Source organism: Salarias fasciatus, chromosome 17, assembly GCF_902148845.1.
Source record: "Salarias fasciatus chromosome 17, fSalaFa1.1, whole genome shotgun sequence".
Taxonomy (NCBI): Eukaryota; Metazoa; Chordata; class Actinopteri; order Blenniiformes; family Blenniidae; genus Salarias; species Salarias fasciatus.
The window spans coordinates 7,024,109-7,039,097 of NC_043761.1; the positions used below are offsets into that span (position 1 = coordinate 7,024,109).

Genomic DNA, 14,989 nt, shown 5'->3' on the forward strand with positions numbered 1-14,989 from the left:
GGAAACATTTGTTTAAATTCCTGCCTGAGGTGTCATACGGATGTAAATGTTGCGGTCGGCTCCTCGGAGGCAAAACGCCCCGGGCGCCTTATCTAAAAGGCACATTCCGCTCAACTATTTTGATATGCCCTTCCATTCCCTCGGAGAACAATTTCAAAGATAGCTCACTTTTCCTCACAAATAGACCCGCACCTGAGTGACAGGCAGGCTGCTCCGAGCACCGTTAAGGTGGCTGGAGGTAAAAAAAAAAATAAAGCACACGCACACACACACACACACACACACACACACACACAAATGTCGCTTTGACTCCTGACAGCACTTTGGAATTAACCTCGGCGCTTATTTTTACCGTAGACATTGCATTCGAGTGACTGCGCGTCCCGTCTGTGTGCAGCTGAAATAATGGGACTGTAATTTTTAGAGGGAGTCCCGTGCGCGTGCGTGCGTGCGTGCGAGCGGCACAGAAGCACGCGCACACACACTTTGCTGCGGAATTCTCCAGAGGAGGCTCCCACGCTCCCTGAAAGCTTGTTCTGAGTAGAGGAGTTAACAAGAGCAGTTAGCACCATGATTATGTTAGCAGCCAGACACACAGAGCGAAAGAGCCGGGCCTGTGTGTGTGTGTGTGTGTATGTGATAGTCTGTGACATTTCTGTGATGCCTGCTTTGTCTTAGCCTCCCTCCTCATTGAAGCTTTGTCCCAGTTTCACTTAATTCATTGGGAAAGTGTTTCTAGGAGCGTGCTGCATGCGAGTGCGTCCGTCGCTGTCCTGCCCATAAGCCTGCTGCCTGTATTTAAACGCGCCTGCTGGCGTAAGCCCGCCGCTGCTGACGTGCCAACATCAAATGGACACGTTGATTACAGCGGGCGACGGCGGCGGCGGCCAGGAGACAGTTAACCACCTCTGATGGCGATTATTCGGCCCGTTAATGGACGTCCGCCGCTGTCCGATTAGTGACTTAGTGGCAGTGGACATATGTGATATGAGAGGGACTTAGTTGAGGAGCCACTAATCATCAAAAAGCCAAGGGGAAGTGGCGCTCTAATCTCAGCTTAGCACTCTCGCCGTGTGTTTGTGTGTTTGCGTGTGTGTGTGTGTGTGTGTGTGCGGGATTCCTGCAAAAGAAAAAGATTTTGAAGAGGGCAGTTTTTTCTCCTCTACTTGGAAATCAAACGTAAACTAAATTTCTGTAATATTATTGTTGATATGTTATGATGCAAGTTTGAAGAAAAAAAAAAAGACTTTTTTTTTTCCCCCCCGCGGAGGGCAAAAAATAAGTTCACATTCTCTAATTAAGACCTGGACGCCGCTGCCAGTTTATCGACTTATTAAAACCTCATCTTTTCTTAAATCCTCAATCTCTCTCCACACTTTGAGACGGCTTCCTCCTGGACTCCAGCGGCATGACAGCCACAGCGCCAAACTTTAAATGAAGTAGCCCGCGTAACCTGCACACCCGCTGTGACCAATTGTATAGTAATTCCACTTCAAAGGCGAGCAAAAGCAGGGTGATGGGGGTGGGGTGGGGTGGGGTGGGGGGGGTTTATAGCCGGAGAGGAGCTGCGAACAGTCTCCCCCCCCCCCCATTCATAGACAGCCACCTCCGAGGAAGTGGTAGCGAGAGTTCTGGTGGGTGGGCAAATGGGGAAAGAGGAGTGAAGGGGGGAAAAGCTCTCCTGAACAAATGATGGCATCAAATATTTGCCATTGACTTTTCTCTTTTTTTTTTCTTTTTTTCTTTTTTTCCAAGAGAGTGAAGTCCTCTCACTGCCCACAGAGTTTTTGGACACCTGTGTTGTTTTCTGCGTTAATGAGTAACCGCTCCTGTCTGCGGATTGGCAGTCCGGGCAGATATCACAGCGTGGCTACTGTGGTTAAATGATGGATAATAAAATCGTTAAAAGAAGAAAAACATTGACGACATGAAAATGGCGAGCAAAGCTTTCCGAGTTAAAGCAAAGTGTGAGCTTTGTGTGTGTGTTTGTGTGTGTGTGTGTGTGTGTGTGTAGTGTTATGGCCGGGCAGAGGTGTACACAGGATACAAGGGGAGGTGTGTATAGGTCTGAAACAAAAGGCCTTTAGTGCGAGAGAGTGAAAGGAGGTAAAGTAAACAGGCAGTGATGAAGACAGACCTGCAGTGTTCAGGCCTCTGTTCTATGTATGCGCACATATGCGTGTGTGTGTGTGTGTGTGTGTGTGTGAGTGTGTGCGCTGCATGGCTCAAAAACTCTGTAGTTTGTACAGCTGGGCCTGCCGCTTGCATTGGATGGTGTGTGAAACAACACACACACACACACACTCTAGTCCGCACACACACCCAGCTCTGTCTTCAACCAGTCTGCCATACATATCATAAACCTTATCGTGTTCAATACTGATATCAAACGCTTTTAATGACAGTAGCGTTTTATCTGCGTAGCCTTTTGTCTCTAGAATCCAAAATGATTAGTCACTGTTTATGGCCCGAATCTGCTGAGCAAGGCTGAGTACCCAGTATGAAGAGATAAAGCAATCAGCTGCTCAAACCGTTTCTTGGTATCCACAGTTGTTTGACTATGCTTTTGTTGTGCTGGCCTGTGCTTCCTGTACACATGGTTCCTCCATGAACGCTCCAGTCCCAGCCTTACTGTAACAAGAAGGTGCCATTAAGTGAGTATAACCTTGATTAATGTAATTGAATAGGTTCTTCTTTTGGATTTTAATAATTACACTGTGTACATTGTAGTGGTAATTCTCACTCTAATACACTCCATTTTGTATAAATGGCACCTGTATTCACAGCTATGTCTTGGCGCTCGGTAAAAAATGTGAAGAAAAGAAGCCAACAGGAGCGGGAATAAATGAAGGTGGAGAGGAAAACTCTGTTTTTATTAGACTAGGATCAAAAGAGTGGCGTTAAAAGACCTTCAGAAGTCGATGGACCTTTTTAAAGTTCTGAAAACGGATTGATATTCAAAACCGAATTTTAGAAAAAACAAATCCAGCTCCTCACTTTTCCTGAAATCTTCACTTTTTGGAAAAGATGTACTCCATGAGAACAATTTGCAAATTAGCTTAAATTATTAACTAATCGATGCCTTCATCGAACATTTCTCCTAAGTAGTTCTCAAAAAACCCTTACAGGTAATTAAATTACCAGACCATGGCAGACAGTTGGTGTTTTCCACAGTAACACTTGTGCGGACTTTATTGGATTTGGAGCGTAACCGTGCCCGGGCGTGATAACGTTGGGTTCCTCGGTGCTTCGCCCCCCTCGCCGCCTCCAGTGAGCTCCACTCAATATTGTTTGCCTTTCCACTGTCATAAGGTAAATAAGCAATGAATTAGTGGCAGGGCTGCTCCCAGGAACAATGCCAGATGTACAGTCCAGAGAAAATCCAATAGAGTCAAGAGTGTAATCAGTTTACGGGAGACAAGCAGGGTGGTGGAGGGGGTGGAGGGGGGGTTCCTGAAGGAGCAAATCAGAGACAGGCGCAGTTGGGTTAAATACATGGCCGTACAGGTCCTGCTGGAGGAGGAAATGTGCACGAGAGTAAAAAGCGAGCCTGGTAAATCAGTGGGAAGAGAGGCTTTGGGGAGTTTAGGAGTCAGATGCCTGTTGCTTTTTTTTTTTTTTTTTTTTCCTCGCTGCTCTCTGTCACAAACACCCCCCCCCCCCCCCTCCCCCTGAAGTTTTCACAGTCCCTCCATCCCTCCATCCACACCTCCGTCTCTCCATCCCCGTCATGTGTTGCCTCTGTGCGGCTGAGCGTTAGCAGCCTATTACCCAGGGTCATAGTCGCACTGGCTTCAAGGCTGACAAGTGCATCTGAAAGCACTCAGGCGATGCTGAGAACTACATTAAATTCTATTATTGCCGCATAGTCACCGCATCCCTATTCAGCTGAAGTACGGGGAGGCAAATTTACCTTGTGAGAGACAGAGTTCACCTAATAGATGTGGCTTTATATCCTTTCCTTCTTTTCAAGGGAACAAAGCCACAGTAACAAATGCAAACAGCGGGGCTGTCAGGCTGCCAGCTATTTTCCTCCAGTTCCCTGCATTGTCCAAAGGTTTTCATAAACACATATTATTGTCACCGTACGCACCGCTCTCACTCTCTGTCTCACTCGTTTTTTTCCCCCCCTCCGTTCTTTCCCAATCTGTTTCTTTCTGAAAGCCCATTGTCAAGACATGGTCATTTCCTCCACAATGCCAGAGCAAGCGGGCCCCATTTGCAGTAATGGCCTCCGTCTTTTGGAGACGCGAACGCTGAATGGGCCCCACGGTAAACATACTGTAAGACCTGAGAGTGCGTTTGAAGGTCTGCCAAGAAGCCGGGGGAGCTCGCAGACCAAGCTGAAGGGTATATTGTGAGGAGGTGCACTCTGGGAGCTCGGGCGCTTGCGTGACCGAGACGCAACAAGAAGCTCGCCCAGAGAGAGAGAGCAGCGCTGGTGCAGTTTGATCGGTTCACTGGGATGAATGGAGCCTCATGAATGGAGCGACTTCCATATTTTTACATCATTATACACATAACACAGAAAATGGGGGGTGAATGCGATCACACCCTCTAGGAATTTACGGGCCTGGTTTACACGTCGCCAGTTGTCAACCTATTATATCATCTTTTAACTATTGCTCACTCTTCCTCTGTTTCCCCCCCCCCCCCCTTGTCTCTCTTGTCTTTCTATCTCCTATTTTTTTTTTTTCCAGGATGTCTTCCAAGCGACCAGCCTCTCCATATGGGGGGACAGATGGAGAGGTAACCATGGCAACCAGCAGACAGCGAGTGGAGGATGAGGAGAGTGAGGGACTGGGCGGTGTCATCCACCTCCCCCTGTCGTCCTACTGCGGCAAGGTGTCCCCTCGCTCGCCCCCCAACCGCAACTTGGACAGCCCCCCCAACACGGTAAGGACGTGCTGCTGGTTGGATCTCTTGTTTCGGGCTGCGTTGGTTTGCTTCGCGGGGCAGAGGTGCTGACTCCGGGTTGAACTGTGACACCGGGTCCGGCGCTTCTGGGCCGTTCAAGGCGAGTCTGAACTCCGTGCGGGATAATACGTCAAGATATCAAGAGTGAAAGTCATGAAATCAACGTTAAACCTTCACATGCACGCAGGTCGCCTCGCTTCAAATCGTAATTTATGGTTAAATTCCATGTTCATGTGTTTGTTGACGGGCGCTAGGCAGACGCTTTTGCTGAAGTACGTCTCCGCAACCCGTGCGCCTGAAACCTCCATTTGCGGTGTTGCATTTGGTTTTGTCTGAATTACATCATGGCATTTGTTACATTAAGTTTCAGTGATTAAATGGAGTCGTCGGCGTCAAAAAAAAACATCCCACCCGCTGCTTTAATCACAAATCACAGCCTGAGTACATTACAAACAAAAGATGACAGAAACCAACTCAGCGAGGGCAAAATTCTTCAATGCACAAACAGACGCCGATTAGATGCACAAAGCATTTTGGGAATATGAGTGTAGTTTGGTCTTTTACGCAGAAGTGAGGCGTTTTGAATAGTAAAAATACTGCAGTACTTGTGTTTCTTATTAACTTTAGGAATGATTTTCCTCCTTTAACGGGCTTTCCTTCAATAATAAAACACTTAATATTGAAATTTGACGAAAACACAGATGAGATTTAATGGTGTTTCTGATACGAAAGGCGAGTAGTGACAGCAAATTAAGTGAGAAAAGTGAGCTACCTCTTGACACTGCGGCTCCAGCCTCATCCCTCAATCTTTTCTGGCCTTCTGCCCTGCGAGCTTTTATGTGTGTGTATGTGTGAGTGTGTTTGAGTGTTTGAGAGGATCAGGGCGGAAAGTGACCCCCAGGGCTCGGACCCCAGATGAGATTATGTTCACGGTAATCCTGACCTCCAGCGTTACAATAGGGCCGCAAGCTGTGGGGGAACGCATCCTAATCTGTCTTTAATACAGGCTTTCTGAAGGGGCTGGAGACGCAGGCAGCACCTGTGTGACGGTATATCGCATCCTTTACTGGGAATTAAAAGAAAAAAAACTTTCATTTTGTGAATGGATTCACTTGAAATTAACTTTATTGACCTTGTGTGTTTGCCATAGGCATATTATACATTTTTTGGATGAAAGCATATAACATACTTAGAACACCTTTGCTTTTATAGATTTTTTTTTTTTTTTGAGAAGTAAACATTTCTTTTTAATCCACTGAATAGAGCGAAACCATATACAGTCTGGATCTCGAACGCCCCTTTGACTTCGGTATGCTGTTTACTCGGCTTGAGGTGAACAGGCATCAAAACGCTGCGCACTTCTCGACAATGAGAAAACAAAGTACGTGGATGTTTGTCTGGAGATTGGCGACGAACATGAAAAGAGACGGAATCCTAAAAGGGCACAAATTGACTTTCTGTTGAGTGAAAAGCAGTTTGGCGCTGGGAGCTCGGTTCTTCTTCCTCTTCTTTTTTTTTTTTGAAATGGGGGAAAAAATGGGAGTTCAAGGCTACTGTTTGGGTGCACACGTGTTTTTGCTTTTATGTGTGCGCCACCAGCCGTTGCCTTGAGCCCATTTGATGCACAGTTGCGTGACTGCAAAATGTGAGCCATTCGAGTGAGTCATTTTCTTGAGGATGAAGTGTGACATTGTGTGGTGGTGCTGAATGTATGGCTCTGTGTTTGCAAGTGCCGCTTGTGTGTGTGTGTGTGTGTGTGAGTGTGTATTTGTACAGTGGAATTGCATCTTCTCTGTGATTTATGTTAAATATTGGTACAGGCCGGTACTGTATATGGACTTACTGCAGACGTCTGTTGGTTGACATGTGCGTGAGAGTACACAGCTATATGTGCATTTTAAGACCACTCTGTTTTCCTGCATGTGGCTCATGACACATTCTACACATGTGGTGTGATTTGCAGTGCATGTTCACTACATAAGTGTGATTGTGTGACTGTATGGGGTTCTTCATGTCACTGGTTGTCGCTAATTCTGAAAACAAAATGTTGATTGTTCGCCACGGGAGGGACGGGGACGAACGTTTTCGTCGCTTATCTCCCCGTTGCGTGACACGGTTCAGGTGTCCGATACACAATACGTCACGCCGCCCTGCCCCGGGTCCTCACCTTGACACACACCTTGTCACGGTGGATTGCGATAACAGCCGTCGACCTTTCCCCTCTGGTGCTGACAATAAACGCCCGCGCGCTGTAAAACAATGAAACCGTGCTTAGAAGCTGTAATGGAAAGCTAATTCTGTAATTAGCCGAGTGATTAGCCCCGAGGCCCCTCCCACGGTGGACCCTGGGTGTGTGGCAGGTGCCGGCTGTAAAACCAAAGTCCTGGGAGCGGGGAAGGGAAGGCGCCGTCACATGCGGCCAGGCATGCAGAGACGCACATACACCCACTTTATGCACCCTGCGTGATTTTATCTTTGAGGACAGTGATTAGATAAGCTCAGCTGTAGATGCAAACGACGAAAAACCAAAAAATAAACACTGAAACAAGTTTGTGTTTCATCTGCCTGATCGCTGTCCTTAAATAGTCAAATCACCTGCGCGCTTCGTCTGGACGGAGGAAGTGAGACAGTGGTTAAGACGCATGTGTTGTTAGACTGATGTGTGTGTGTGTGTGTGTGTTATTATAATAGCTGGTGTGCATTATAATGTGCGTGCGTGTCTCTGGGGACTTATCTGCCCGCTTGTCGTGTTGTGAGATGTGTGTAATATTTTTATTTTTTTTTAAGAGGTGAGGGTTAACAGTGCCAATCCCTTCACCGTCGACTGTCAGGCTGTCAGTGAGGATGCGTAGATGGTGGGGGGGGGGGGAATTTACAACACGGCGGGGGTGTAGTGAGTGGGTCTGTCTCTCGCTCTCTCTCTCTCTCTCTCGGGGCAGTTGTTGTAAAGTGATAGGGGGAAGTAAATGGCTCATCGGCGACTGCTTGACTTGGAAGTGAGGCAGCAGGGGACAGCGACAGGAGGAGGTGGGGGGACAGGGGGGAGGTGTGGGGGGGGGGGGGGGGGGGGGGGGGGGGGGGGGGATTACAGCTTTATCTTGTCATAGTAAATTAACACGGTGGCGGAGACGCACTCAGCCACACACTGACCTCTTCATTCCGCCTGCCTCGCCTGCCTGTTCGGCTTTGGCTCGGACGCCTCACTCTACCTGCTCGCCGCAGCTGCACCAGCACGCACGCACACACACACACACACACGTAGAGAAAAAAATGCATATTTTAAGAGCCTAAAAAGTGTCAGATTATTCAACTTTTTGTAAAAAAGAAAAAGTGCTGTTGTGCACAGACCCCGTCCAGGGACAAGAGTCGTGACGTGCAAATGAAATAAAGTTTCAAAAGTCTTTTGGATGTAAACTTTTTTTTTTTTTAGAAACGGTTCAATGACGTCAACCAATCAACACGCTTTAATTTAAAATCAGAAACTGAATCTGACAGAGCTAAAGTTAAAAACAGGACGGTCCTGACGGGCTTTCTTCAATACGTATTTTCGCTCATCCTTTCTTTTTTTTTTTTTTTTTTTTTTGAAGATGTTCTAATGTTTATGTTTGCAGAACCTTACAAAAATGTTTTCACATCAGGCAGAGGCAAGCATCTTCTCTCATCAATGTGTTAATGGACAAACGCTAATTATTTCATTAACAGGCGAGATGCGCGCTTACGCGATAGAAAACTATAAAGATATTTCATCGAGCATTATTTCTTATTCATTTCTCCTCCAAGAGCCGTCTCCTTCCTTCTTTTTTTTTTTTTTTTTCGTAATTTGTATGTGTGATTTTGAGTGTGTGTGCGAGCGCGTGCGTTTGTGTGTGTGTGTGTGTGTGTCCATGTGAATTTGACAGATTTAACACAGTCATTGAGCAGTCTTGAGACACAGTGGTCACACTTAATTTCTCATGCCAGTGATGCACTAATGAATCAACACACACTCGCCTGTCAACAGTGAGGGGTCGTGGTAAAATACACTGCCATACATTTTAGCCAAACTGCTATTTAAAATACAGAAAATACAGCTGCATGTTTTTAGATAAGGAGAGGGCAAGTGTGTAATTCTTGGACAATAACTTGAATACATAATTAAATTCAGGACGTTCAGATGTGCCAAGTAATTCAGCGGCGGGCTTTAAAAAGCCACTCGAATTATTCTCAAGTTTTTTTTTTAATTTTCTCCTTCTAAAATAAGGGTCAGTTGTATAGTTCAACCATATATATTTCAACACAAGCGGGGTAGTGATGTGTGTGTCGGTGTGTTTTCCGTGCTTGTCCCAGCCTGAGGGACCCCAAGTCAAAACTGACAGTGTCTGTGTTTAGCCGTGGCATGTAAAGGGATTTGCCGCACACGCATGTGTGCGTGTGTGTGTGTGTGTGTGTGTACGTGTACGTTTGGCAAGTGCATCGGAGGTGCCGCTTAAGTGCGTATCGCGGGAGATTGGCAGCTTTGGCGCCGAGCTGAGTCTCACCAACCCTGCAGGAGCGATCAGTGACATTCCCGCGGTGTGTGTGTGTGTGTGTGCGTTATGTATTTTAGTTGAGCAGCTGTTTCCAGCTCTTCCTACTTGCCACATTGTCCATGCCTTGATCCGCCACGACGCGCCAAGCATCAAATATTGTTTTTCACACGTACACCTTGCACAGCCCGAGACATGTCAGGCTATGGCACAGAGAGAGAGAGAGAGAGAGAGAGAGGGAAGGTAGAGCGAGAGACTTTCTTCTGTCGGGCAACAGAGAAGGAGGAAGGGAAGAGCACGAAGGAATAAAAAAAGAGAGAGAGAGAGAGAACATGAACGGCGGCATCTGTGCTGGCTGTAGGAAAAAAATAGCATTTGGCAGGAGTTAAGTGTTTTTAAACCAACCTCCCCTCACAGATGAGCTTAAGAAGACAAAAGTTGTTTAATTCGGTTCCATTGCAGAGGCAGTAAAAGGATAAAGAGAGTGAGGCGCAATTTTTACTTTGTTCCAGTCATTTGGAAGAGAATTGACATCTGCAAACTAAAGGCAGAACCGCCCACACTGCCAGCCTGCCACATCCAGTGCATATAAATACATATATGCAGACACTCACACATTGACACGCACGCGCGCGCACACACACACGCACACCTACAGGCTATGTGCACTCTCAGTGTCACACGTATAGGCACAGAAATGGCAAAAAAAAAAAAAAAAAAAAAAAACGGAGAAGAGCCCTGCTCATGCACATGAGAGGAGGGCATGAACATTTACAGTAGCCAGGGTTTCTGTTTGTACTCATGAATAAATGCATGTTGATGAGGAAAGTTTTGCAACCTGTGTTACCCAGGGAGGGGAGGGAGCGAGACCCCGTCTCGTCTGTTTTTTTTTTTTTTGTTGTTGTTTTTTTTTTCCTTCCTCTTGATCCATCTGTGTCGGACTCTGCAGATCGCCGGCAAAGCGCTGGGATTATAAGCCGGGACGGGAGGTTGATTTGAAGGAAACATAAGCCATGTTAAGTTGCCTTCGGGATAAAGGCTGTCTGTCTGACTCCATATAAATAATGTCACGGGCCCTAATGTACCAGGTCTTTGAAGCAGCCGCGGCTCCCCGCTAATTCCCTCTGATTGGGAAATGACCTTCATTGTTGGACGCAGCGAGATGACATCTCCCTGGCAGCTTTTTTGACAGAGCAAAGGGATCCGACAACCCCTCGCCCCCCCCCCCCCCCCCCCCCCCCGACTCCCTGCCTCCCCACCTCTCTCCATCTCCCTCCCGTATTCTTGTTCTGTTTGTTTTGTTTGCGCGACATCTTTCTCGAAAGAAAGAGTGCGGCTGTTTTAAGTAGGCGCTGGATTAGATAAATGGGATGTGACAGGTGTGACCGCTGCCTTCAAGACGCCCGCTTTCCTTCGCACTCGCTCTTTCTATCTCTCTGTCAACTCGCTCCCTCTCATTTCCTCTAATAACATCGCTTCCCTCTCTTTCTTGTTATTTTTTTTTTTTTTTTTTTGGTCGGGGGGGGTTCACACTTTCTTTCTTTCTTTCTTTCGACTTACACGCTTCCACTCCTTTCTCTCTCCGTCTCGTTACATTTGCATGTTGCGCCTGTGCTGATGCAACTCATAATCACAGATCCACTCGTTTCAAGTCTCCCGATTTCCCTTAATCTGAGGAACAGGAGAGGAGGCGACAGAGAGAGGCACAGCAGCCACTCGGTCAGGTGGCTGAGGGGAAGAGTAAAGTCTTTTAGGGGCTTTGAGATCACAAGACGCTTTCCCGGCACAGATCAGCGCAGCAGAGCCCTCGGCCACACTTCCAGCCGTCTCGACCGAAGCCCCCGTCCCCCCGCGCCGTATACGTACAACGGTTCCAGCCTTATCGGCGCTGTCACAATCTGTCCCTCTGTTACAATGCATGTGCAAGAATGCCAAGGAGAGAATTAGTGAATTATTGAGCGTGCTGACTTATTCAGAGTGTGGAAACGCGCCGAGCCGGAGAGAGCGAGACAGAGAGAGAGTCAGCGAAGTGTCAAAAATGCCAAGTGATAATGGTCGACTGTACCTCCCTCACAGTGTTTGGCCACTGACAATGGAAAGCATTATTGATACTGAAAACCTCTGCCTGGGTTTCTCTCTTCTAATAGATTACAGAGGAATTAGATGAGACTTTGTTTGTTTTTTTTGGTTTCTTTTCTTCCACGAAAGAAAAACTGGTAGTATCAGGAGTGATCGGCGTCTGGGTGATCTCATTGTGGACTGTGATCTCCGTATTAAATTCCACTTCCACCAGCAGCTCGCGAGTTAATGATTAGAAAACCATCTCCGCCTTAATGCTCCATAATGTCATTAATATAGCTGTAATGCGCCGCCGTCTCTCCGCTCGCGTCTCACACTCGCGACGCCCACGCGAAGACAAACACGGCTCCGGTACATGTGTGCCGCTGTCCCAGGTGGCGTGCCCCATGCTGTGGCGAGATTAGCCAAAGATTAACCCCGCGGACCGTTGACCCTCCTGTCTGCAAAGGGCTGAGCTGACAGACTGCTCGGGCTGATTGACTGACTGACTCATTTTCATTCGGTAATTAAACGGGGCGGCGAGCGCACCTGAGCGAGGAGTTCAGGCGGGAGCGGGGCCGCACGTGCCGGCGCCGCTCCGCCGTTCGTTGCGCGTACGTCCATACGGGACGCGCGCCCGTACGCCACATGTGCGACAAAGAGATCGCGTTCGTGTGTTTCAGGTAGCCAACGGCGCTCTCCCTCTCAGTGTCACTGCTAATTGGGCTGAGCCAGCATTACGCCCATAATGCCGGCTGGAGAAACAAACACAGGTTTTATTGGGTTAAGGATTAAGATGCTAAAAGTTACTCACCGTTCAGCGCGTGTCACTGAAGTCTGTCATCACATCTCAGCTTTATTTCAATTTTTTCTTTTTTAGAATTTGTCTCAAATATTGTTAAACAATGATAAAATATGAGGTTATAGGTTCAGAAGAGCAGCTGAGTAAGATGAGGAGCCTAGAGTCAAATTACAAAAACTTGATGCCGGCGTGAGAGAAGTGGACATGTGGGCCGCAGTTTTAAAGAAACAGGAATTTCCTTTAACTTTGAGTGATGGAAGCCACTCGAGTTTTACATAGCATGCAGTTTCTGGCCAAAACTCTACACGTGTTCATATAACAATAATCAAACAAAGCCTAAATAGCGTGATGAGTGAGGGAGGACTTTATTCACCATAAAAAGAACGACTTAAACCTCACCGCGTCAGCATATCGTACAGTTTTCCAATAAATTATCTTTTCTTTTTTTTTTCTCCAGAGGTCATTAAACTGAACATGTTACAGCCCGTAAACTTTAGACACCAGGCAGCAGGATAATTATTCGTTATGACAGCTTGGCACACGGCTTTACAGAGCTGTATACATTAGATTTTTTTGCTGTCATGCTGATTGTTGTTTTTTCTGTCACAGATTTTTATTTATATTTTTTTTTTTACCCCTTTCAGTCTTTTTGCAAGTTTATGGAAATGACTTGACATCACTCCAGAGCGTTGTGTTCTGAAAAGGGCTGTTTTTATTTCTTTTTTTGTTGTGATTTCTGTGCGTTTGTCGAGTTGCCTCCTCAGCATTAATTGTCACGAATCTTAAGACAAAAGTAAAAGCAGCTCTGAAACTTGGGCGCGGGATGTGGCTGTGCGCGGTTGGACGTCACTCAAAGGGAAGCCATCGAAAGGCTTTGTAATGAAGAGTTAGCGTGACACTTAAGAGCGCGCCGAGTCTTTTTGCCGGCGTTTCATGTGCGCGTTCTGTCAAGTACCTCCAAGTCAGTCAAATGCTGATTCCAGAGGATGCGAGAAAGAGAGAAGGAAGAAGAGAAAGTATGCCCTAACTTGAGATAACTGGCCGGAGATGAAAGTTGCTGCATTGGACTATGAGAAGGAGAGATGGGGAGAATAAAGGAACAAGAGTAGGGACGGAGGATTTAAATAATGTGTGGGAGTTTTGCCAGATTTTCTTCATTCTCCTCTAAATATTCCTTTGCAGTTTGTTTATCAATGCTCTCCTCTGGAGGTGATTTTTAAAAACTAATTTCCCCCCTCTTGGCTGTTCTTTTCTCCATTTTCCAGGAGCAGGACGGCACTAAGGGGAGCTCACTGAGCCCTTACCCTCAGCACAATGCTACCTCACCAGGCAAGGAGGAAGGCGGAGGAGGGGGGCGGGCCTGCAGCGACGGGGGCTCCACCACGGGCGCCCTGGGCACCCCCGAGAGGCGCAAGGGCAGCCTGGCAGACGTCGTGGACACACTGAAGCAGCGCAAGATGGAGGAGCTGATCAAAAACGAGCCAGAAGGTCAGTGATGAAAGGGGGACGCTTGGTGCAGCCAGATGTGTGATCTGCCACCCGCTCCCCGTCCCGCCTGGCCCCGTGCCGCTTTTCTTATTCCACTCTGCCGTCCCGCCGCCGCTCTTCCGGTCCTCCTGCCTGGCTTTCCTCTCTCGCTCCGTCCCTCTGCTGTGATCCCACACACACATTCGGATGAGAGGCGAGCCTTTGTTTTTTTTTTTTTTTTTTTCCCAGCATACAGACAGACAGCATCAGCTGCTCGGGCCTATTGTACGCCACGCTTTGCATATTTATCACAACCTGACAAATGAGACGTGTGCATTTGCATGCAGTGTATATTTGAGAGTGCGTGTGTGCGAAGGAGGAACATAATTGGGTTTATTAGCAACTGCACAAATGTTTCAAGGAACACTCACAATTAGATGCCATTTATCTGAACACTGAGCGATACTGCGTTGGGTCACCTTCCCATCCCGTTGTCAGACTTTCTGGATATTGCGCCGTGAGCCAGCAGACCCGACAATTCACACGTTGTTGAGGAAACCAGACCAGACTGTTGCCCACGGCCCACATAGCTTAGCCCGATTAGCCCCCACATTTCATTCTCAAATTCAGCCTTGGGCGAGCAGTTGGGAGTCAGGAAAAGAGATAAAATTAGCCGGTGGCCACTGCTAATTTCCACCGGGCAGATAAATGGGGGCTTAAGTCGCTATGAAATGCATGTAATAGTGATAATGTGACACGGATATCACCAACAGGTGTCCATCTCCTTTGAGAAGATGGGAAAGTATAAATAACACGGGCTTTATCGGTGGGAATAGCTTTTGTCTGCTTCTCGGTGATGTTGATATCAGTTCGTAAAGAAAAAAAAAAAAAAAAGGTTCTCAACACTGCTGATTTGCTCCAGGACACCTCAGCAGAGCAGATTAACCCATTAACCACCGGAGTGATGTCGGCCTGTCTCTCTCTTTAAAGTCCGATGCTAGAGGAGAGTGTTTCACATGATACTATTGATGTGAATGACGGAAGACATTCAGATCTGAGAATGCCTGAAGGGAGCAAGTTAAGCAAAAATTAACGCTTCAAGAGAAAAAAAAAAAGCACAAATCTTGTCTCAAGTGTGGAAGGATCTTCGTAAATCTACAGCTTTAGGCTCAGGCTGAACTGTACCCTAACCTGATATGCATATTTATTTAAAAACTGATCTCAAGGGAGCCAAAGTATA

The 14,989-nt window shown here is 47.1% G+C and overlaps 1 protein-coding gene across 14 annotated transcripts in view; it reads left to right on the plus strand.

Annotated features, from left to right (window-relative positions):
• The window catches only part of sox5 (SRY-box transcription factor 5), a 204,515-nt gene that overhangs the window by 120,648 nt on the left and 68,878 nt on the right, over window positions 1-14,989 (plus strand). For all 14 annotated transcript variants that reach the window (XM_030113519.1, XM_030113518.1, XM_030113520.1 and 11 more), the window contains 2 exons: window positions 4,701-4,896; window positions 13,548-13,770. In XM_030113519.1, coding sequence (XP_029969379.1) covers window positions 4,701-4,896; window positions 13,548-13,770 — 419 coding nt within the window. The remainder of the gene's footprint in view (window positions 1-4,700; window positions 4,897-13,547; window positions 13,771-14,989) is intronic.